Here is a 22,395-nt window from a genome sequence, read left to right as displayed (position 1 = left end):
CTCCAGATTTGATATCTCGAGGCCACCCCGGTAAGAGCTCTTTTCTTCCGCGATCAAATCCAGACGTTGAGCTCTCTTTCCTGGATGTCGCTTTGGTCAGGGACTTTTTTTTTTTTTTTTTTTTAACATCCTTAGGGACCAGTACCTCTAATCTGTTCCCTCCTTTCTCTCTCCGGTTTCTACCAAGCTGCATGCTTGATACCAGACCAGGACGTTGTTGTCCACGGTCACTCCTCTGGAGAGCTCTGCTTTACTTCAGACCTGTTCATTGTTCCCTTAAAGAGGCTCTGTCACCACATTATAAGTGCCCTATCTCCTACATAAGGAGATCGGCGCTATAATGTAGGTGACAGCAGTGCTTTTTATTTAATAAACAATCTATTTTTACCACTTTATTAGCGTTTTTAGATTTATGCTAATGAGTTGCTTAATGCCCAAGTGGATGTATTTTCACTTTAGACCAAGTGGGCGTTGTACAGGGGAGTGTATGACGCTGACCAATCCGCATCATGCACTCCTCTCCATTCATTTGCACAGCGCATAGGGATCCTGTTAGATCGCTATGTGCTGTCTTATACTTACACATTAACAATACTGAAGTTTTTAGACCGTGAATAGACATTCCACGGAATGTCTATTCACAATCTCTGCACTTCGTTACTGTTTCTATGGTAGTTACAGCCGAGGACGTGTAAGCCGAGGACTTTCCGAGGAAGCGAGATCTCGTTGTAACCTGTTATTTACTGCGTAATCTCTCGTGTGTGTGTATGTGTATATGTATGTATGTATAGATATGTATGTGTGTATGTATAGATATGTGTGTGTGTGGGTGGGTGTGTGTATATATCTATATAATGTATGTTTATGTGTGTGTGTGTGTGTGTATGTGTGTGTGTGTGTGTGTGTGTGTGTATATATATATATGTATATATATATATATATATATATATGTATGTGTGTGTGTCTGTGTGCGTGTGTATATATATATATATATATATATATATATATATATATATATATATATATATATAGCACCAACTTCTATGGTTCCCAAGTGATGAGAGACAGAAATTTTTTTTTTAAATATACCTCTTCTCTTGTGGTATTCATATAGTACGCAGATTTACAACTTTCTGGTTGGAGACTCCTGGTCCATTTTTCCTTTATCGATTCCAATTTCACCTTCATTCCTAAACCCCTTCTGACCCTGAACCAGTAATTTACAGTATGGGACCGTATACCTAGAACACTCTCTAGGTAACCTCAAGCGGCCATTACATCCTTGCAGGGAGTTACAGCCCTTCCTATTACAAGTATATTGAGTTGATTCATAGTCACGGTTATTTTCCCAGTTGCAACTGAGGAAAACAATGACCCCTATACTGCCATGTCAGACACCTTTTGTAGTTAGCTATGCCGGCTCCGCATGTGGGCAAAAATTCTCTTGTACTCAACCTACTCCTCTTTGCGATGCATGCCGGCCTCCTAGCCAAGCATCTGGGAAAGCTCACCCTGTGGCTCAATTTCAGCCATGCCTAGTGCTGATGCTGAGTCGGTGTGGGCTGACTCTCTCTCCATGGTAGTTAGTGACCTCTCCGATGACACCCAGTCCATGTTGGGCATATTGGTTCGCCTTGCCGACGAACTCTCTGGGGACTCTCCATCCAGGTTGTCTTCCTGTGGCAAACCCTTTAAACGGTTCAGATATGTGCGGTCTCCTCTGCCGTCCGTATCATCTGCCTCCATTAGTTTTCCTATCTAGGGACCGCTCCGCTGTTTCTTCCCTTCACAGGGAGCCATTGTCCGAGGGGGAGCTTTTGGATTCCAACTCTGAGCTGGATGAGGAGCATTCCTCTGAGCTGTCCTCTGTAGTAGACAGTCTAATTTCTGTGGTCGGACACACCTTACATGTGACTGACGGGGTCCCATCACCCCCAGGTGTGCCGGTCACCTTCTGCCCCAGGCAACCTCATAATTCCCATCCCCTCCCACTGGAAGAGATAGTCACTAAGGAACGGAATCCTTCTGATAAGGAATTTGCCCAGACCTCTCGCCTGGCCTTAGTGTATCCTTTCCCAGAAGATGCTGCTTCCAAATGGGCTACATCTCCAGTGGTGAATCCTCCGGCCTTCTATCTGGCCAAGGCCACTACACTCCCTATGAAGACTCCACCTCCTTTTGCCGATACTTTAATCCTCCACATTGACTCTCACAAACTGTTTTTGTTTTTATTTTGTTGTCGGGCATCTGGCGGCCAAATCTGATGTCCGAACCCTTTTGCAAGAAATTGCACACGCCGTGCCTCCGATCAGCCTCCAACTTCATCTTCGGATCTGTCTTTTGTTCTCTCTGCATTGCAATCGGCTCCGTGTTAAGCCTCTTTGGGACATCTCGATTCGTCTGCTTGGTGGACCTTGTGGCGGTGAGCTGCACTCGGAGGCCACCTCCTTCTGGCGTGACCTCCACTCGCAGGGTTTCCGAGCTGGCAGCCCTGTCTTGCTGTGCTCCATATCTGACTCTCCATCAAGATAGAGGTGGTGCTCTGTCCCCTAGTTTTTGGCCAAGGTGGTCTGCTCATTCCACTTTAATGAGGATATCGTTCTGCCATCCACTAGGGCGCTTGGTGGTTCCTGGCCTGTTCATCTTCAGGTTTTAGCTCTTCAGCTCTGCAAGGTGACTACTTTGTCTTTGCACACTTTCACGAAGTTGTGCAGGGTGCATACCTTTGCATCTTATCGGGTTCTGATATTCTATTACCTTGTGTTCTACTTCTCCTACTGACTAGCTCAGTGCCTGCAAGAGGGGTACATACTGAAGGATTCAACGTGTTTGTTTTTTTTCTTAGTGTCATGCCTCCCTAGTGTCAACAGCATATATTCATGGTCTGTGTCCCCCCAATGGACTGGATGAGGAGGGGATTTTACAGTGAGTACTCAAAGAAAAATCCTGTTTTTTATCAATTGCTGTTCGAGAGGCATTATCTATAAGGCTTCATGCACTTACCCATGTAAGTATGTGGGCAAGACTATCAGCGTTAAGGAAATTAATACAGGACCATATTGGAGCTGTTAACGGAGTGGCTGATACCCAGATATTCAGATGTGTCCATGAAATTCATGGTGTGGATGCCAAATCAATTTTTATTGGGATAGAAAAAATACGCCTACCAGTAGAGGTGTACAATAGCTACCTGGGCGACAGCTGGTTGTCCTGAAATAAACAGCTAGTGGCCTCTCGGATATTCCAAAAGGTACCGTGGTTTGTCCCCAGGTCCCTGGAACCTATGGCCGTCATTACAGACGCTCTTTTGACACACTGAGCTCCCTTCTCCCTACCTATTCCCCGTCTCTTCTTCCTCTGGTGCTCAGGAATGTCAAGGCAGAAGAAGTTCCTGTCCTAGGGACCCAGCTCAGGCCGAGATGCTCCTGCCATATGGACGTTGTAATTATTATTATACGGACTTCTGTTCTTTCTGAACTCCTCTCTTATAGAGTTTATGCTCCTGAGGGCTGTCTGTTTTGGACTAGGACCACCATCATAGCAAGTAATTCGGCTTCTTTTTGTATTTGCCCTGTGACTGGAGGGCCTATATTGGCAGCATAGAAAGAGGTAGGGAGACTCACCTATCTCGATCTCCTCACCTTCCTGCAGTTGGGTCTGAACTCAGGCCCTGGGCCTTAGTCTGCTGAAGAATGTGGCTCCAACCCAGCTTCTATGCCCCATGGTAGGTTTTTTCCTTCCCATGGTTGCACACACGGCTCTTCCTTTTATAGGCATTCTGTGCTTTAGTAGAAACTGCATCTGTTTTTGGGTTGCTCTCCAGCTTCCCCCTTCCAGTTTCCTCAAATTTCCACCATCCTGTGAGTCTTTCTACTGTCACTTCCCCCGGAATCAACCACTCCTGCCACTGGACCTTCCCCTTCCTCATACAGTTCGTTTCCACTTCCCACTTTTTTAGATATGTTGCCCTCCTTCTATTCCTCTCATCCTAGGAAGTGGTCCATCTACGACCTGCATGCCCGGCAAGATCCCACCTGTATCTTCAATCTCCTTTTCCTTCAGAGCCTAGGACCCTCTTGGATCTGCTCAGTTGCACACGAGACATTACCAGGTGACTGCACGGGGTCCTGTATCTTAAGTACGCCTCCTAGATTCTGGCCTTTTTAGATGTGCAGGGTCACTGCTTGGTCATTTATCCACTCTTTCTCCACAGTCTACAAGGTGCACACTTTTGCATCAGTTGATGCAAGCCTTCATCTGTGGTGTCTCAGGCAGCAGTGGCTCAGCTATTCTTCTAGACAATCTCCTTTTTCTTCCTTTCCCACCACATGGACTGCTTTAAGACTTCCATTTTTTTTCCTGTGTCCCCCAATGAAATGAATGAAAATAATTTTTGTATTTGCCGTAAAATCTTTCTCTTAGTCTTCTTCATTGTGGGGACACCGCACCAGGCTCTTGTTCTGAGGTTATGTTGCCTCACGGTGGTGTATTTTCTGTTTTCTGGTCTTTCTTTTTGCATCTCCTATTGTTGGGGTACAAACTTATTTGGCTCAGAGCCTGCGTAGGAGGAGCCAACATTTTTTTTTTTTTTTTTTTTTTTTTTTTTTTTTAGTGTCATGCCTCCAAATGGCAACAGCCTACACCCATGTTTTTTTGTGCCCCCCATGTAGACTACAATTTTACGGTGAATACAAAATAAAGTCATCTTATGACACTTATTAGTGCAGAACTTTGGCCATTAGAAAGCAAAAAGAAAAAAAAACTATTTGCACTGTAAATAATTAAAAAAAATAACAGCAGTTATTTAGGTGAAAGGTTATGATCAGGATAGCTTCATAGTTACAAATGGTTGCTTAGGTGCATGAGGAATGTTCAGCAAAATAAATAAATGGCAGACCTTATTTAACCTACTAGAAGAGTTTGACCTCCTAAATTTCCAAAACTTCACCTGTAAAGCTGTGCGTAACTGAAAATCTTTACTTAAATTGACTAAAGCACTTGTCAACAACATGCAATTTTGTATTCTTTGCTGTACAAAATTATTTACTCCTGCTATAATTTTTTTTTTTTTTAACTTGATTTATAGGGACTACAAGTCTCCACTAAGCAGAAAATTTCCCCTTGGGACCTTTTTGAAGGTCTGAAACAATCTGCTCCTCTTTCCTGGGGATGGTTTGGTACAGTGCGTGTAGATAGACGTGTCTCTCGGTTAGAGGAACAACAAAGATTACTTTTGTACCACACACATCTAAAGCCTAAGCCTCGCAATTACTATTTGGAGCCATTGTCTCTTCCCCCTGAAGATGAGGAGCCCCCAACCCCAACAAGTAGTGAACCAGAGAAGAAGCTGAGTGAGCCAATTAAAGTGGATAAGAGTGGAGGCGGCTGCACAGGTACCAGTGACGACCGAAAGAAACAAAGTAAAAAAAACAAGAAGACTCGTCAACCGGCGAACAAAGGAGAGGTATCTAAAAATTTTACTGCATCGAAGATATTAGACTATAACACAGACCTTATTATTACATTACTGCACTAGGTAGGAAATCCCTTTAAAGAGAACCTTCTCCCTGCCCATGCTTGTGTAGCTGAGTGCAACATGTAATAGGCAGGGCTGTACAAACCCTGTCTCAATATAAAAATGTATCATATCTCTCTCCGTTATTCAGATATCGGTGCCATAATATATGGCGCCCGATATTTAACCCCCTGAACTGTTAATGGGGCGTGTAATTGGCAAGGGGGTATGTAACATCGCTGTGACACTGTCCAATTAGCTATGGACAGTGTCACCGTAAGAGCTGGAGAGAGGAGAGTGAGTCGCGAAGCTCCGCTGCCACCACGGAACAGAAGAGGAGAAGTATGTGAATTCTTCGTCTGTTCCATGGCGGCGGGAGTATCTTCAGCAGCGTCATCGGAGCCGTGCGTTCTTGCATGCGCTCTCACTCGCCAGCTCTCGGGAGACAAGGACGACAAGACTGTGTGATCTCTTGCGAGAGATCACACCGTCTTGTCGGCCAAGAGCTGAAGAGTGGGAGCATGCATGTGCACATGCTCTCCTCTCTCCAGCTCTTGCTGTGACACGGTTTATGATTGGACAGTGTCACAGCGACGTTACACGCCCAATTGACCGTTCAGGGAGTTAATTAAATATCGGGCGCCAAATATAACGTCACCAATATCTAAATAACTGAGGAGGATAGGAACATTTTTTAAAGTGAGAGAGTTTGTGCAGCCCTGCCTATTACATGCTGCACTCAGCTGCACATGTATGGGGAGGTGAAAGGTTCTCCAAGTTTGGTATTGAAATGAAATGCACTTTAAATGTCTGCAGAATAAAATAATTAATTCTTTTTTGTGTTTTACTCAGGATTATGGGCTTGGAGGAGGACGTTCAATTCCTTACCAAATGGGAGTTCCCACTGACCTTCTACATTCCCAAGGAGCGGGGTCCATGTCTCGTTTGCCTTATGGAGCACAGAGCGTGTACACTCAGAATCAACCTTTACCTCCTGGTGGGTTTTAAAGATGTCACTGATCCCATAATTTTACAGTGATTACACACCTGTGGGGTACAATTTATGGGGCTTGAAAAATGTACCCAGGAGAAGCATATTTGTAGTTTTGCGTGGCTGCTGTGATGCGTTATTTTCAAAATCCATTTTCTGAACCGATCCCAGAACAGCACAGTATCAGAGCAGTTTACGATTATTGCTCGCATTTCAATCTGGGTTCATCAATTTGTCTCCACCACTCTGATCTCTTGAAACAGGTGGGCCACGTCTGGACACATACCGACCACCTCGAATGAATATGGTAAAGGTGGTTCAGACTCGACCTTCCTATGGAGGTGGTGTTCCACCAGGCGTAGGAGGGATGATGGATACCTACAAGCCTATTATGTACAGACAACAGCCTCCTATTCCACAAGGTCAATTACTAAGGCAGCATCTTCAGGCCAAATTGGTAGGTGGATTCAGTCTGTAAGACAAGTGTAAAAAGAAACCTCGACCAGATAAGCAAACATGTCTACCTCTGTGTTTTATTGCTTGGTATTGTCTTCCTCAGCAGACGCAGGGTATGATGACTCAACCTGTTCGACAGATGACACCAGCACCTCCATATGGAGCTATGCAACCCTCCCAGGTATACATGGTTCATATTTTAGAGTTTGGCCATCCACACTCTTAGTAACTTTTTTAACTTTACATTTTATGAAAATTCCTAGTGACTACCAAGGTGCAGGAGACTTGATGCAGACTCGATACAGCTTTGTTTCTTAGAATGGGACTTCTTACAAAAGACACAACAAGACTGGGCCCGCTCCCTGTTTTGCTCCTTTTCCCCGCTTTTCCATAATGTTTCCCAGCTGCAGAATTTAAACAGAATATATATTACAAGTCCTTTAGGTCCTGTTTACATCACCGTTGCCCTTCCGTTGAGGGGTGCCGTCAGAGGTTTCTGGCGGGTTAACTCAATGGAAAGGCAAATGGAAACCTAAGCTTCCGTTTCCCTCACAATTGATATATCAATTGCAGTCCACTGCACTATTGATTCTGTCAAAACGAAGGAACCCTGTCGCAACGGTGACAGACGGAAACCATTAGCTTCGCTTCCGTCACCATTGAGTTCAATGGTGAGGGAAGCGAAAGCTGAGGTTTCAATTTTCCTTTCCGCTGAGGGGTTAACCCGACGGAACCCTTCAGAGGAACACAGACAGGGATGTGAGCCTTATATGCTTACGCTGTTATCAATATTGATATTCGATTGTTTTTCCCACAATTTGTTGTTTCTGTATTTCACATAGAGTTCTGTAGAGATTAATGAGATCATCAGGGTCCAGCTGGCTACATTGGGGCTACGCTGCAAATTTTTATTGCTCTACTACTGAAGTCGCTCAAAAATCGCTAGCTCTAGGAATGCATTGAGTTGTATTTAAAATCTCTTGAAAATCGCTCCAGTCAAGCTTTTTTTTAATTGCTAATTAATGGGTTTTCTGAATTATTATTTTTATAAAGAAGCAGCTACAATTTTCTTCTGTAGAATACTGGAAAAAAATACCTTGGCAATCACTCATGTTTTGACTACTTAGTGGAAAAATGTCTTACAACAAAGTTTGTATCAAATTGAATGTTAGGAGAAAACCCATTTTATATATAATGCCCTGCTTTCTGTTAGCTGTACACTGATCTTCTTGTTTTTTAGGGTTATACAACATATACTTCACATGTGCCCATGCAACAGCATCCTCCTCCATCACAGACTAGTGGTTTGGTGCCATCTGCATACAGTACACAGTCCTACTCTGGTCCTCTTCCACCATCTGGTGGAACACTCCTTGACCCTGTGCGACAGATGCCACAAAGGCCAAGTGGGTATGTCCATCAGCAGGCATCTGGTTACAGTCATAATCCCCAAACAGGACAGAGGTAGGACACTTCTGTATTTTTTTATATTTTTTTTTGTTCGTTTGCGTCTTGTTTACCTGTTTTCGTCTTTTGTCAGATTCCCACACCAACAGATGCAACAGGCTGGAATGATGACTGGAATGGGTCATATGACTGCACAGAATGTACCAGGTACAATACGACCCACCCAGATGCTACCAGACCAGCAGCAACAGCAGTACCTGAGGCAGCAACAATTGTTAAGAGTAAGTTCATAAAACCCATTGGGAAGGAAAATTATTAGTGTTTTGAGAATGCAGGTACATGTATGTAACAGATCCTCCTAATTTTAGCAGCAGCAGCAGCAGCAACAACAACAACAACAGCAGCAGCAGCAGCAGCAGCAGCAGCAACAACAGGCTCCTCCACAACCCCAAGCTCCCCCTCAACCGCAGCCACCACCTCAGCAAGTAGCAGCAGTACCACAAGCCCAGACACAAGGACAGCCCACGGGACTTGGCATGCAAACACTGGCACCACAGCAACCTATGGTAAGATTAAGTTAAAAGCTGTGCACAACTTTTTGAAAGTTTTTTTTTTTTTTTTTTTTGTTATTATTAACAGCTTAATGACCAGGCCATTTTGCCCGTTAACTCCTTCCCCTGCATGCATTCTGGGCCCTAATGACCAAGCAATTTTTTTCATTTTTCCATAGTTACATTCAAAGAGCTATAACTTCTTTACGTGGACATAGCTGTATGGGGTCTTGCTTTTTGCGGGATGAGTTGTATTTTTCAATGGCACCATTTTGGGGTATATAGAATTTTTTTTATTAACTTTTTTTTTTTTGTGAGAATATAAAAAACCCTATAGATCGGCACGGTTACGGGGAAACCCTTTAAAAAAAAAAAATATTACTTGTTTTTGCATCGCTGCATTCCAAGAGCCGTTATTTTTTCCGTCGATGTGGGCTTGTTTTTTGCAGGACAAGGTGTCTTTTTCATTGGTACTATTTTGGGAATACATGGGACTTATTGATTGATTTTTTTTTTTTTTTTTATGTTGGGAATGGAAGAAAAAAAAAATGTTGCCATTTGTTTTTTGTGGGGTTTTTTTTTGGACGCGGTTTAATTAATGTGTTCACTTTATTGTTTGAGCCATTAAGATCGCGGCGATACCATACATGTGTATGTTATTTTTTTTTACACTTCTAAATAAAACCACTTTGTTAAACACATTAGATGCCGCTGTTGCTATTGACAGCGGCATCTAATGGGTTCAGCTGCCGGACTCTGAGCGCGCTTCGATTACGGCAGTTGAGCCAGGCTGTGTATAACAGCCGTGCTCCTGCCGCTGATCACTTTGGTAGACTGGTAGTACCCACCTGATCAGAGCTACGAATATATCCGTCAATATGCGGGAGCTAACACCTGCTTGCGACGGATATATTCGTCGTTTGTCGTTAATGGGTTAAATCAATGTTTTTTGCAAATACTTTTTAAATGTATTTATATTTCAAATTTTCTTTCGTTTTTCCAATACAGCTTCTATGTATTCTCTATACATAGTAGCTACATTGTTCGCTGTCAGCCAAAACTGTCAGTGATGAGAACAGACAGCTCGGCTGAGAGCCAGTCCTGTGTGTCTCTAATACACAGAATCGCCACAATATTGATCACATCGCTCAAGCAACTGTGCCTTTGTCCCCCTGCCAATATGAAGTCGAGCGCAAGCTACTCTGTCGCCCACAGCCAAAGGTTTGCTTCTCTTGCTCTTCACCTGTGTTCCACCAGTGCCTGTAGCTGCCACACGAAGTGGGGCATCCCTGCTAGTCCTATACCTTTGGGATTAAAGATGGCTGGATGAAGAGTGATCAGTAGGAGATCTATGTTCCCCCGCTCCCCCCAGATGCGATGAGCAGGTATGTCAGGTGTAAGGCACATTATGCCATGGAGCAACAGCGGGGTTCAAGACCGAGGTACTGTTACTGCCTCACATCCCCTGGATACCATTTAATTTTCACTATGAGCCACTGCTATTTTCTGGCTCTGGTCCCCTCCTGCAACTTGGTGTGCAGCCACCACATGACAGCTGGCATCCAGTCACGGTGCGGATCCTCTTCTTCTCTTATTTATTCGTTAGCACGGATGAACAGGGGACACATCAGGACCTACTGTTGGAGCTAGGATCGCACCACACTCTCTAGAAAGGGAAGGATTTCCTCCCTTTTGGCCCTCAGGTCCGCTCAATAGGACCTGAGACAGTGTTATTTGCAGTAGTCAATTACCTAGCAGAACCTAGGTAAACTTAGGTGGCCATTACACCCTTCTGAGAGGTATTGGCCTTGCCGCCTTGCAGTATTTGAGTGGTCTGATTGTCACCGGTTTCCCACGTTTTTACAGTGGGTAGTAGTGACCTCTATACTGCCATGTCCGAAACCAGAGGAGATGCCTATCGACAGGGACCTTATATAACTCACTGCTTGCTTCATATGCGGCCATAAATTTTCATGTGAGCAGCCTGCTCCTCTGTTAAAAATGCCTGCCTCAAGCCACTATTTCTGCCACCCCCAGCATTGCCTACGCCCAGAGCCGCCATCAGGAATTTCAGGGCCCCCTACAGCTAAATTTTCTGGGCCCCCCTACCGTGGCACCGCCTGTTAACGGTACTCCGTCCAGCACTATATCATGCTACCCAGGGCCGCCATCAGGGGGGGTATTAGGGGTACTGATGTGAGAGGCCCGGCCAAACCTAATTGAAAGGGGGGCCCGGCAAACTGCCGCGACTTGCCTTTGGTAGAAAAAAAACAGGCCCCTGCAATGGGGCCCGTTTTTTTCACCAAAAGAATGTCATGAGCTGCGGGCCCCCCTTTCAATTAGGTTTGGCTGGGCCTCTCACATCAGTACCCCTAATACCCCCCCTGATAGCGGCCCTGGGTAGCATGGGGGCCGTCAAACACCGCCGCCCGTGCGACCGATCGCGCGCACCCGCAAACGCCCGCGCATGCGCTCCGGTGACCGCCTGGAACCGCGCACCGAATTTTGAGGCAGATTTTGACCTGCCCACACTATCTTGCCGCGTTTTTTGCCTGCGGCGATTGAGGACAGCAGACAGAAAACGCAGCGAAAAATGCATTTTCTGCCCCCCATTGATTTCGATGGCAGGTCAGAGGCGGAACCGCGGCAAGAAAGGACGTGCTGCTTTTTCTTTTTTCCGCGACTGGCTCCCATTGATTTCAGATTAAATCAATGGGAGGCGGTTTTGGAAGTTGTTTGGTGCTGATTCTGACGCAGTGTCCGAGTCAATATCAAGGCCCAAAAACTCTGAACTGGGCCTTATTGTTAGGGCTTATTCAGACGAACGTGTAATACATCCGTGCAACGCTCATGATTTTCACGCGCCTCGCACGGACCTATGTTACTCTATGGGGCCGTGCAGACTGTCAGTGATTTTCATGCAGCGTGTGTCCGTGTGTCCGCTGCGTAAAACTCACGACATGTCCGATATTTGTGCATTGTTCGCGCATCACGCACCCATTGAAGTCAATGGGTGCGTGAAAATCCCGCCCAGCACTTCCGCAGCCGTATAAACTATGAATGAAAACAGAAAAGCACCACGTGCTACAAACATACAAACAGAGTGTCATAATGATGGCGGCTGCGCGAAAATCACGCAGCCGCGCATCATACGCTGCTGCCACACGGAGCGGTTATGACCTTTTGCATGCACAAAACGCCACGTTTTTTGCGCGTGCAAAAAGCACACGCTTGTGGGAATCCGGCCTTAGGGTAGGAACACACTAGGCATGAACACTGCGGATTTTATGCAACACATTTTATTGTGGAAAATCCGCAGCGTATTACAGTCGCAGCAGAGTGGATGAGATATGAACAAATCTCATCCGCACGCTGAAATTTTTTTTTACATGCTGCGGCTTTTTAAGCCGCAGCATGTCAATGTATTCTGCAGAATCGCTGCTCCTCTGTTGCGGAAATGCTGCGGTTCTGGCGCAAAAATCACACATGAGAAAAAAAAAAAGGCACTTTTTTAAATTTATAAAAAAGTTTAGACTTACCCCGGCCGTAGTCCTGGTGACGCGATCCTCTATTCTTAGCGCAGCCCCGCCTCCTGTCATGACGTTTCATCCCATGTGACCGCTGCAGCAGTCACATGGTCTACAGCGTCATCCCAGGAGGCGGGGCTACGTTCAGAAGAGAGAGATGCGTCACCTAAACTACAGCCGGGGTAAGTCTAAACTTTTTTTCCCTGCAGCATTCCCACAGCGGACACGCCTCACGAAACCTGCGCCACTATTTGGTGCGGTTTTGCTGGCGGAATTCCCTGCGGCTACCGGGGCGGATAAGCTGTGTAGTTTTACTCAGCATATCCGCCTAGTGTGTCCCTTTATGATGTCGCTCCTGGAGCTGCTGCCGCTCTCTAAATAGGCAGTTGGTCCAGTAGAATTTGGAATTTATTTTTTTTTGTGAACCAGCTTAAAAAAAATACAAAACTTTTGTGTTAGGGCCTGTTCACATCACCGTTCGCTTCCGCTCCGGGGTTCCGTCTGAGGTTTCTGTCGGGTGAACCCCGCAACGGAAAGTGAAAGTGACAGCACAGCTTCCGTTTCAGTCACCATTAGCGCAGTCGACTGCGCTATTGATTCCGTCCGAAAACCAGCCGGAATGGTGACGAACGGAAACCATTAGCGAAATTTCCGTCACCATTGAGATCAATGGTGACTGAAACGGAAGCTGTGCTGTCACTTTCACTTTCCGTTGCGGGGTTCACCCGACGGAAACCTCAGACGGAACCCCGGAACGTAAGCGAACGGTGATGTGAACAGGCCCTAACACAAAAGTTTTGTATTTTTTTAAGCTGGTTCACAAAAGAAAATAATTCCAAATTCTACTGGACCAACTGCCTATTTAGAGATCGGCAGCAGCTCCAGGAGCGACATCATAAGGGACACACTAGGCGGATATGCTGAGTAAAACTACACAGCTTATCCGCCCTGGTAGCCGCAGGAAATTCTGACAGCAAAACCGCACCAAATAGTGGCGCAGGTTTCGTGAGGCGTGTCCGCTGCGGGAATCCTGTAGGGAAAAAAAAGTTTAGACTTGCCCCGGCCGTAGTTTAGGTGACGCATCTCTCTCTTCTGAACGTAGCCCCGCCTCCTGGGATGACGCTGTAGACCATGTGACCGCTTCAGCAGTCACATGGTATGAAACGTCATGACAGGAGGCGGGGCTGCTCTAAGAATAGAGGATCGCGTCACCAGGACTACGGCCGGGGCAAGTCTAAACTTTATCAATTTAAAAAAGTACCTTTTTTTTTTCTCATGTGTGATTTTTGCGGCAGAACCGCAGCATTTCCGCAACAGAGCAGCGGCGATTCCACAGAATACATTGAATCGCTGCGGCTTAAAAAGCCACACTGCAGGTCCATTATTTTTGCAGCGTGTGGATGAGATTTGTTAAAATCTCATCCACTCTGCTGCGACTGTAATACGCTGCGGATTATCCGCAATAAAATGTGTTGCATAAAATCTGCAGTGTTCATGCCTAGTGTGTTCCTACCCTAAGGCCGGATTCCCACAAGCGTGTGCTTTTTGCACGCGCAAAAAACGTGGCGTTTTGCGCATGCAAAAGGTCCATAACAGCTCCGTGTGTCAGCAGCGTATGATGCGCGGCTGCGTGATTTTCGCGCAGCCGCCATCATTATGACACTCTGTTTGTATGTTTGTGGCACGTGGTGCATTTCTGTTTTCATTCATAGTTTATACGGCTGCGGAAGTGCTGGGCGTGATTTTCACGCACCCATTGACTTCAATGGGTGCGTGATGCGCGAACAATGCACAAATATCGGACATGTCGTGAGTTTTACGCAGCGGACACACGGACACACGCTGCGTGAAAATCACTGACAGTCTGAACGGCCCCATAGAGTAACAGGTCCGTGCGAGGCGCGTGAAAATCACGCGCGTTGCACGGACATATTACACGATCGTCTGAATAAGCCCTAACAATAAGGCCCAGTTCACAGAGTTTTTGGGCCTTGATATTGACTCGGACACTGCGTCAGAATCAGCACCAAACAACTTCCAAAACCGCCTCCCATTGATTTAATCTGAAATCAATGGGAGCCAGTCGCGGAAAAAAGAAAAAGCAGCACGTCCTTTCTTTCCGCGGTTCCGCCTCTGACCTCCCATCGAAATCAATGGGAGGCAGAAAATGCATTTTTCGCTGTGTTTTTTGCCTGCTGTCCTCAATCGCCACGGGCAAAAAACGCAGCAAAAAAACGCGGCAAGATAGTGTGTGCAGGTCAAAATCTGCCTCAAAATTCTTTAAGGAATTTTGAGGCAGATTTTTTTTTTGCCTGCAAAATACTGTGTGAACAGGGCCATAAATGATCAGCACTTTGAGATAATTTACTCACTGTGTCAGAAGAGCTGCTCCCACTCCAGTCCTCTTCCGGCGATGTCTTCTAGGCGAGGTCTTCGGGTTAGACGTCCAGTCCTTCACCTCCAGCCAGGCTCCAGGTAAGTTTTGTCCATGCGCGGCCGATCGCGGGTGCGCGCGCGGGCGGTCTCCAGTGCGGGCGTTCGTGGGTGCGCGCTCGGGAGTTTCCTTGGGCGCGCGATCGGGTGCGCGCGGGCGGACGGTTTGACGGCCCCCCATGACGAGGGGAGGGGGCCCGCAGCAGCTCACGACATTCTTTTAGTGAAAAAAACGGGCCCCATTGCAGGGGCCCGTTTTTTCCTACCAAAAGAATGTCGCGGCAGTTGCCGGGCCCCCCTTTCAATTAGGTTTGGCCGGGCCCCTCACACCACTACCCCTAATACCCCCCTGATGGCGGCCCTGCCTACGCCTAGTGCTGAATATGCTGAACCGGAATGGGCTCATTCCCATATCCCGTCCCCAGGCCATTGGTGACCTCACTAATATCGACAAGTCCTCTTACTCTCTATCCACATCCTCTTCACATGGCAGGCCCCAAAAACGGGACAGATCTGTTCGCTCTCACCTGCCATCTGTATCTCCCATCTCGTCAGTATCTCTTCCTACAACAGGGGAGCAGTCTACTGCTTCCTCCCCTCCATAGGGAGGTTTTGTCTGAAGTACAAATCTCAGATTTAAACTCTGAACTAGACAAGGAACAATCCTCTAAACTCATCTACTGTGGACAGTCTTATCCAAGCAGGCTAAGACACTTTAAATATTGTTGATGCAGAACAATCTCCCCGAACTATGACGGTCAACTTTCGTTGTTCCAGCCGGTCTCATAAACACTTATCCCTTTTACTCTGAGCTTGAAGAGGTAATCTCCAAGGAATGAAAGCATCCTGATAAGTTTACCCAGACTTCACATTTGGACCTTTATGTACCCTTTTCCAGAGGATATCTCCTCAAAATGGGCAATGTACTCTCCTGTCTCTCGCCTTGCCAAGACTACTACTATTCCAATGGCGGGTACCGCTTCGTTCTGCTATGCCTTGGGCCACAGTGAGCCATTTGTGATGGTGCACCTCTGGTCATGTGATCACTTCAAAAAGCAGCCCTTAAATTGGCGCTGTTCCCGTTTGGAAAATTATTCAACTGAATTCTACTGTTTGTATATCCAATATAAAATCTAGGTAGTTCAAAGAAGAAAGTTTCTTTAGTAGCAATGATGGTTCAGATACAGGCGACGCATTTCGGAGCCATACCGGCTCCCTCCTCAGGGAGTATCACAGGGGTCCTTCTTTGAGCTACCTAGAGTTTATATTGGATATACAAACAGTAGAATTCAGTTAAATAATTTGCCAAAAGGGAACAGCGGCAATTTAAGGGCTGCTTTTTGAAGTGATCACCTGACCAGCAGAGCACCATCACAAATACCACTGTTGACTGAAACCGGACAAAAGTTTGTAGCCGGAGAAACCCATGGCTCTCTTGGTCCTCCTTTTAAGCTACTTGCTATTTTCGCTTCTAAATGGGTCAGTACAGCCTCCACTGAATGGGGATCGCCAACTCAATCACGCTACTCAATCTAGGGAGCTCACTGAAGAATTAGTAGACCTCTCTCATCAGCTGTACTGACACACACTATGTGTGCGAAGCCTCCCTGAATGCAGGTCGCCTTGTGGCCCACGCCTTTCCTTCCATTGTTGCCATATGCAGGACTGCATGGCTTAATTTCTGGTCGCCAACCCTTCTTCAAAGCAGTACCTGACGGCTCTTTCCTTCGCATGTTCCAGGCACTTTGGGATCTGCCTGTACAAGATCATTTCGGAAGCCATAAGTGGAAAAAGCACTCAACTGCCTCAAACCAAGGTTAGTCTTGCTACAACTGCCAGGAAACCAGGATTTTGTTTTCGTTCCTTTTGCAGATTCCTTGGTTAGCATTTGGGCAACCGTCCCACCATGACTCCAAGAACCAGAATCCCTTTAAGTTCCGTCCCTCTTGGTGCCCCCTTCCTCAGGCCGATAAAGCCAGAACGGGTTAGACCAGTTCAGCCTGAAGGTGGTCCCCCACTTGAGTCTCGGGTGGGAGGCAGGCTTCTGCTTTTCAATAAAAATGTCTGGCTCTCCCACATCATGGACACCTGGGTTCAGGAAGTAGTCTCCTCTGGATACAAGATAGTTTGTAAGCCTACCATCTGACAGATCGTTCCAGTCTTAGTCTCCTCTGTCACCTGCCAGGACAGTCACATATTTTCAAGCAATAGATTCACTCTTAAGACACCCCCTGTCCCTCTTAATCAGAGATTTTGTGGGTTTTAATCCAATCTCTTGGTCATCCCCAAAAAGGACAAATCTGTTCGCCCCATCTTGGACCTCAAACGTATAATTGCCTATGTTAAGATCTGTCACTTCTGCATGGAGTCCCTCTGCTCGGTCATTGCGGAAATTTTCTCTTCAGTGGACATAAAGGATGCAAACCTGCGTGTCCCCAACTGCCTGTCCCACCAGCGCTTCCTACGCTTTGCTGTTCTCCCTCACCATTATCAATTTGTGGCACTCCTGTTCTGCCTGTAAACAGTCCCACAGGTTTTAGGCAAAATTTTAGCGTGGTAATAGTGGTACTCCGTTCCAGGGGGGGTTTCAGTAGTCCTCTACTTTGAACATCTTGATCAAGTCTCTTTCCAGGGAGCACAACCTGGCCAGTCTCAAGATCCCTCTGAATTCCTTGGCTTGAGTCGGTTGGAGTATCAACTACTCCAGGTCGTGCCCGACTCGTCGGGAGATTAGAGTCCTGGGATGGTGATCGACACCTACTCGGCTCCGGTGTTCGTTCCTCCAGAGAAGTCGTCCACCCTCCAACTTGGAGTCAGAGCTCTGTCATGGGAACCCCCACCTCTTTTTCTGCTTTTGCATGAAGGTTCTGAGTACCATGGTGGCTTCCATAAAGGCCATTCAGTTGCATATTTGTATGATTCAAACAGCAATTCTCTCTCAGTGGAACTGCTCTCCGGATTCCTTTGACCGCCAAATCCAACGTCTCCTCACAGTACGATGGTGACTCAACTGGTGGCTCTCCTCCCCAGCTATGCCTCGAGGCCGCTCCTTACTACTGGTCCATTGGCAGGTAATATTTATGGATGCAAGTCTCTGGGATTGGAGAGTTACCTTGTGGAAACTTACGGCGCAGAGCCTGTAGTTCCAACAGCAATCTTTTCTTCCCATCAACCTCTTGGCGTTGAGTGTGATCTGCATCTGTCTCAGTCACTGGACAACTCTTCTATCCAGCCGCCCGGTCTGAGTACAGATATACAATGTCACGGCCGTAGCTCAATCACTAGGGAGAGAGGCCGAGTTAAAAAGCAATGATTCTACAGTGTGTGTAACTCAACTTTCCTCTCTCACAGCAGTGCACATCCCAGAGGTCAGCAATTGGGTCGTGGATTTCCTCAGTCGCTAACTGGTAAACTCCGGGGACTGCTGTCTTTATCTTGTGGTGTTCATATTGATATGCTCTAGGTGGGGTACACCAGACATGGACGTGCTGGCATCCAGGTGCGACTGCAAAGTTTCCTAATTCATATCCCAGGTCTCTTGTTGGTATGCAGACGTAGCCTCACCAGCCTAATCTGTTTAAATTCAAGTGGAAGAGAAGTACCTGAGTAGTCATTTAATGGCCTAGTTGCTGAAGCCGCAGTGCTGAAGGCTTGTCTGAGAAGGTGATCTGCACAATGCTGGAGGCTTAGAAGCCTTCATCGGCCTACATTTACCACCACACTTGGAAGACGTGCTAGTGTGAGGACTGGCACCTTCTCTCTTGTTTTTCTCTGTCAAGGATTCTGTTGTCCATCCAGGAAAGCTTGGATTACAGTCTTGCCCGAAGTTATCTTTTTAAAGGGCAGGTGTCTGCATTGTCCATGCTCTTCAACAGACTACTGGCATCCAAGTTTGGTGTTCGACTATCTTACAGGGGGTGCTGATGAAGTGCCCCCCTATCGGCTCCAACTCCTACTTGGGATCTGACTTTGGTTTTTTCTGTGCTGTTGACCCCGTTTGAACCACTACAAGAAATCTTATTATGTCTTCTCACCTGGGAGGTGGTGTTTCTCATGGCAGTAACCTCTTTCTGTAGGGTTTCTGAACTGGATGGCCCTGTCCTGTTGTCATCCATATTTAACTCTCCACCATGATAATGCAGTGCTGCGTATTGTGCCTTCCTTTTTGCCCAAGGTGGTCTCCTCCTTCCACCTTAAAGTGGATATCGCTTTGCCATCCTTATGCTCCTCTCCAGTGCATCCTAAGGAACGCTCACTTTGCAATCGGGATGTTGTCCACGCCTTGAGACTCTACTTCTCGCTCATTTATATTTTCCACAGATCCAATTTTATGTTTGTCGTCCAGGAGGGTCTGTGGAAGGGTTTTACAGCCTCTAAGGCTACGATCGATGGATTCTGTTAACCATTCATAAGGTCCACCGGGTCAAGAGGAATGAACCCCTATGCTGAATTACGGCCCATTGCAACTAGGGAGATTGGCGCTTCCTGGGCTATACACTATAAGGCTTTTGCTCTTCAGGTGTGCAAGGGGGCTACCTGGTCATCTCTACGCAAGTTTGGCAAATTCTGCAGGGTGCATGCTATTGCTTCACGGATGTTTCCCTTGGTTGGAAAGTCTTGCAGACATCTGTGGAGTAGATAATCACGTACTTTTATTCTTCTGTTCCCAACCAAGGGGATTGTTTTGTAACGTTCCAAGGTCTGTTTCCCCCAATGAGACAAGCGAGAAAAAGAGCATCTATGGAGTACTCCTCGTAAAAGCCTATTCTCGTCCAGTCCATTGGGGACAATGCTCCCACTTTTTATATACAGTTATTATGGTTGTCCATTGGACATGGTTTCTTATCTGCTTCTGATATTGTTTTTTCTCTTTACCTGCTTTTCTTATGGTGAAAACTAAAAATATTATCTTTTCTCACTCGTATCACTGGGGGACACGGTAGACTGTGGGTGTAGGCTTCTGTTGCGGCAACGCTTGGCAATAAAATAAGTGTCTACTCCTCTTACACTGGCTATACCCCTACTACAGACACTGAGCTAATCCGTTTAAGACTAGTGTCCGTAGAAGGCAGACCTACCAGCTTCTGTAGGTTTTATCTTTTTGTTTTTTTTTGTTTTTCTTTTGTTTTTTTTAGCTTCAGGTGGGTTTTAAGCCTGTTCTTCAGCCTAGCCTACCCGCATCGGGTGCCGGCAAACCAGGCAGTTCTCTGCACTGAATTTCCCTCACCGCCGGACACCTAACCTATGCATCTGCAGGTGAAGTGCCGGTAACCCCACTGTGGTAGAGGTTACCGAAAATGTGACCCTGCACGGACCTTGAAAATTTTGGAGGGTGAGTATAATAACACTCCCAACGCCTTCCTCCCAAGGGTCCAGTATAGGGGAACGTTATGAAGTTTAGGCCACGGCTCCATGTGTCCTTCTAGGTTCAAAATTAGTCGCGTCTTACCTGCCACTTACTAGGCCGCTCAGGAGGGCACACTATTCTCTGCGCCTCCATGTGTGCGCATGTCTCGGCAGTCCATCCTCTTTGTAAAATGTAGGCAAGTTGGGTTTTTCTGCGACCTCCTAGTACACTCCCCTCTTTTTCTGCATGTTGCGCGTGTCTCCGCAGTCTGGTGCACTATTGGTCGAGGCTTCTGATGGGTTGCGAAGCCGTGGCCTCCTCCATCTTGCTGTGGTCTGGCCGCATAGAAAAAACTTTAGGCCGCAGCTTTCCTACAACTTACTGTGCCGCAAACTATTCCCACCCGCACCACTTGTTTGCCACCACCTCTGTGCCTCTGGGTGGGCATCCTCTCCTCTAAGCGGCCCTGTGTTCTGACTGCTCCGCAATTTAGTCTGCGGCTTCCTTTGTTATCTGCAAGGCTGCATTCCTCCTTTTTGTTCATGGCCCAGATGGTCAGTCATGAGACTTAGCCTGGAAGGGCTAAATGGTCCAGCACTGAACTAAATCCCAGGGCTCATTTTTTATGTTGGTGATTGGCTTTACTGTGCTGTAATGGTCTGCACGCTCCCCTTCTCACTATTCCTTGGGACCTTAACTTGGTCCTACAGCCAGGTTGTCTAACCATGTTAGTGGTGTGTCTTCCGCCTGACGTGGGTTGGAGTTGGCAATTTTTCCTGCCGTTATCCAGTTCTCCTCATCCGGACATGCTTTTCTACGCCATCCGGATGTGGTGTTGTTGCTAGTCCAACTTTACTTTTTTAGGGTGGCATCCCAGGCTTCCATCGCCTAAGGGATTGATATGGTTTTCTGCAACGGCTTATAGCACTTAGGGAGAGATTTCCTTAGGGAGAGTTCCACCACCTAGATGAGACCTGTGGTCTCTCATCACACCTCACTGTGTGTGTGTGTGTGTGTGTGTGTGTGTGTGTGTGTGTCCGTGTGTATATATATGTGTGTGTGTATATATATTATGACTTTATTTCTCTTCATTTCGTTCTACCGTATTTCTTACATACTCTACTCAGTTTCAAAGACAAGGTCTGCAACAAACGCAGCAGCAGCAACAGACAGCAGCTCTTGTACGACAACTACAACAGCAGTTATCCAGTGAGTATTCCTTGTATTAATGCATGAAGAATTTAACCTGGTCTTATCCCTGTATACCTTGCTGTCTCATGAATAATGCATGTTAACTTGAGAACCCTGCAACAATTAAATCTCTTATAGCACTTTGTGCTTTGTTTTCCCCTCCCTGTGCAGCAGCCCGCAGGTGCAAAGTATCTTATATTTTTATTCTCTTTTCAGACACACAACCACAGCAAGCCTCCAATCCGTTTGGACGTTTCTGATTTTTGGCTCGGTTTTGGTTCCCTCCTGGGACAGAAGACAGGCCTCTGCAAGTGAATAAAGCCAAGTAGTGTTATTGGACTGCTGTGAAGGAGAAAGACAATGACTAGGTGTCATGGCACATGGAATTATGAAACCTGGACTCTTGTATAACAGGGAGGGGGGACCAGAATGTCACATGGTTCCCCTTAAATTGAGAGCAAGGGCTTTTGAGTCTTGTGGACCTTTTACCTTTAAAAAAAAAATTTGTTTTTATTATTTTGATAATCAAATGATTAAATTGTCATTTTCTAACCTATTTATATGGCAACCTGATCTCAGGCACATGTATGAATATAGTTACAATTACTTACTTTTGTTCTTTCCCTGTTCCTGTAAGCAGCAAATTAGAGACCCTAAAATTGCACAAATTGAATGGCTTCCATTTGGCAGATATAGGTTTTTTTCAGCAGGTGGTGCGTGTTTGCTTTTTGGGATCTTAACAGCCTTCATGATGAAATTGGACACCCACCTCCGTAGTCTGTCTTGGTGTATATGCGCACATGCCATTGGGATTTTTGTGCATGGGCCTATTCTCATTATATGGTTATTCCTATCTCAGACATTTATAGCATAAATGTCTGATCGAAGCGGGTCCCAGCTCTGGAACCCTCACCGATATGCCATAATTGTCTGAGATGGAATTAACCCTTTAAAACGGCTGTAGTACATTTATACCT

The 22,395-nt window shown here is 46.3% G+C and overlaps 1 protein-coding gene across 2 annotated transcripts in view; it reads left to right on the top strand.

The window, feature by feature from the left end:
* Window positions 1-22,122, top strand: part of MED12 (mediator complex subunit 12) — a 155,821-nt gene extending 133,699 nt beyond the window's left edge. For both annotated transcript variants that reach the window (XM_075835691.1, XM_075835690.1), the window contains exons 36-44: window positions 5,087-5,464; window positions 6,368-6,512; window positions 6,770-6,963; window positions 7,066-7,143; window positions 8,203-8,426; window positions 8,503-8,650; window positions 8,738-8,935; window positions 21,355-21,436; window positions 21,635-22,122. In XM_075835691.1, the coding sequence (XP_075691806.1) occupies window positions 5,087-5,464; window positions 6,368-6,512; window positions 6,770-6,963; window positions 7,066-7,143; window positions 8,203-8,426; window positions 8,503-8,650; window positions 8,738-8,935; window positions 21,355-21,436; window positions 21,635-21,678 (1,491 nt within the window). In that variant the 3' untranslated portion in view covers window positions 21,679-22,122. The remainder of the gene's footprint in view (window positions 1-5,086; window positions 5,465-6,367; window positions 6,513-6,769; window positions 6,964-7,065; window positions 7,144-8,202; window positions 8,427-8,502; window positions 8,651-8,737; window positions 8,936-21,354; window positions 21,437-21,634) is intronic.
* The last annotated feature ends 273 nt before the right edge of the window (window positions 22,123-22,395 follow it).

Source organism: Rhinoderma darwinii, chromosome 8, assembly GCF_050947455.1.
Source record: "Rhinoderma darwinii isolate aRhiDar2 chromosome 8, aRhiDar2.hap1, whole genome shotgun sequence".
Classification (NCBI taxonomy): Eukaryota; Metazoa; Chordata; class Amphibia; order Anura; family Rhinodermatidae; genus Rhinoderma; species Rhinoderma darwinii.
The sequence above is the reverse complement of the archived record's forward strand: the minus strand, read 5'-3'. Positions and strand labels throughout refer to the sequence as shown.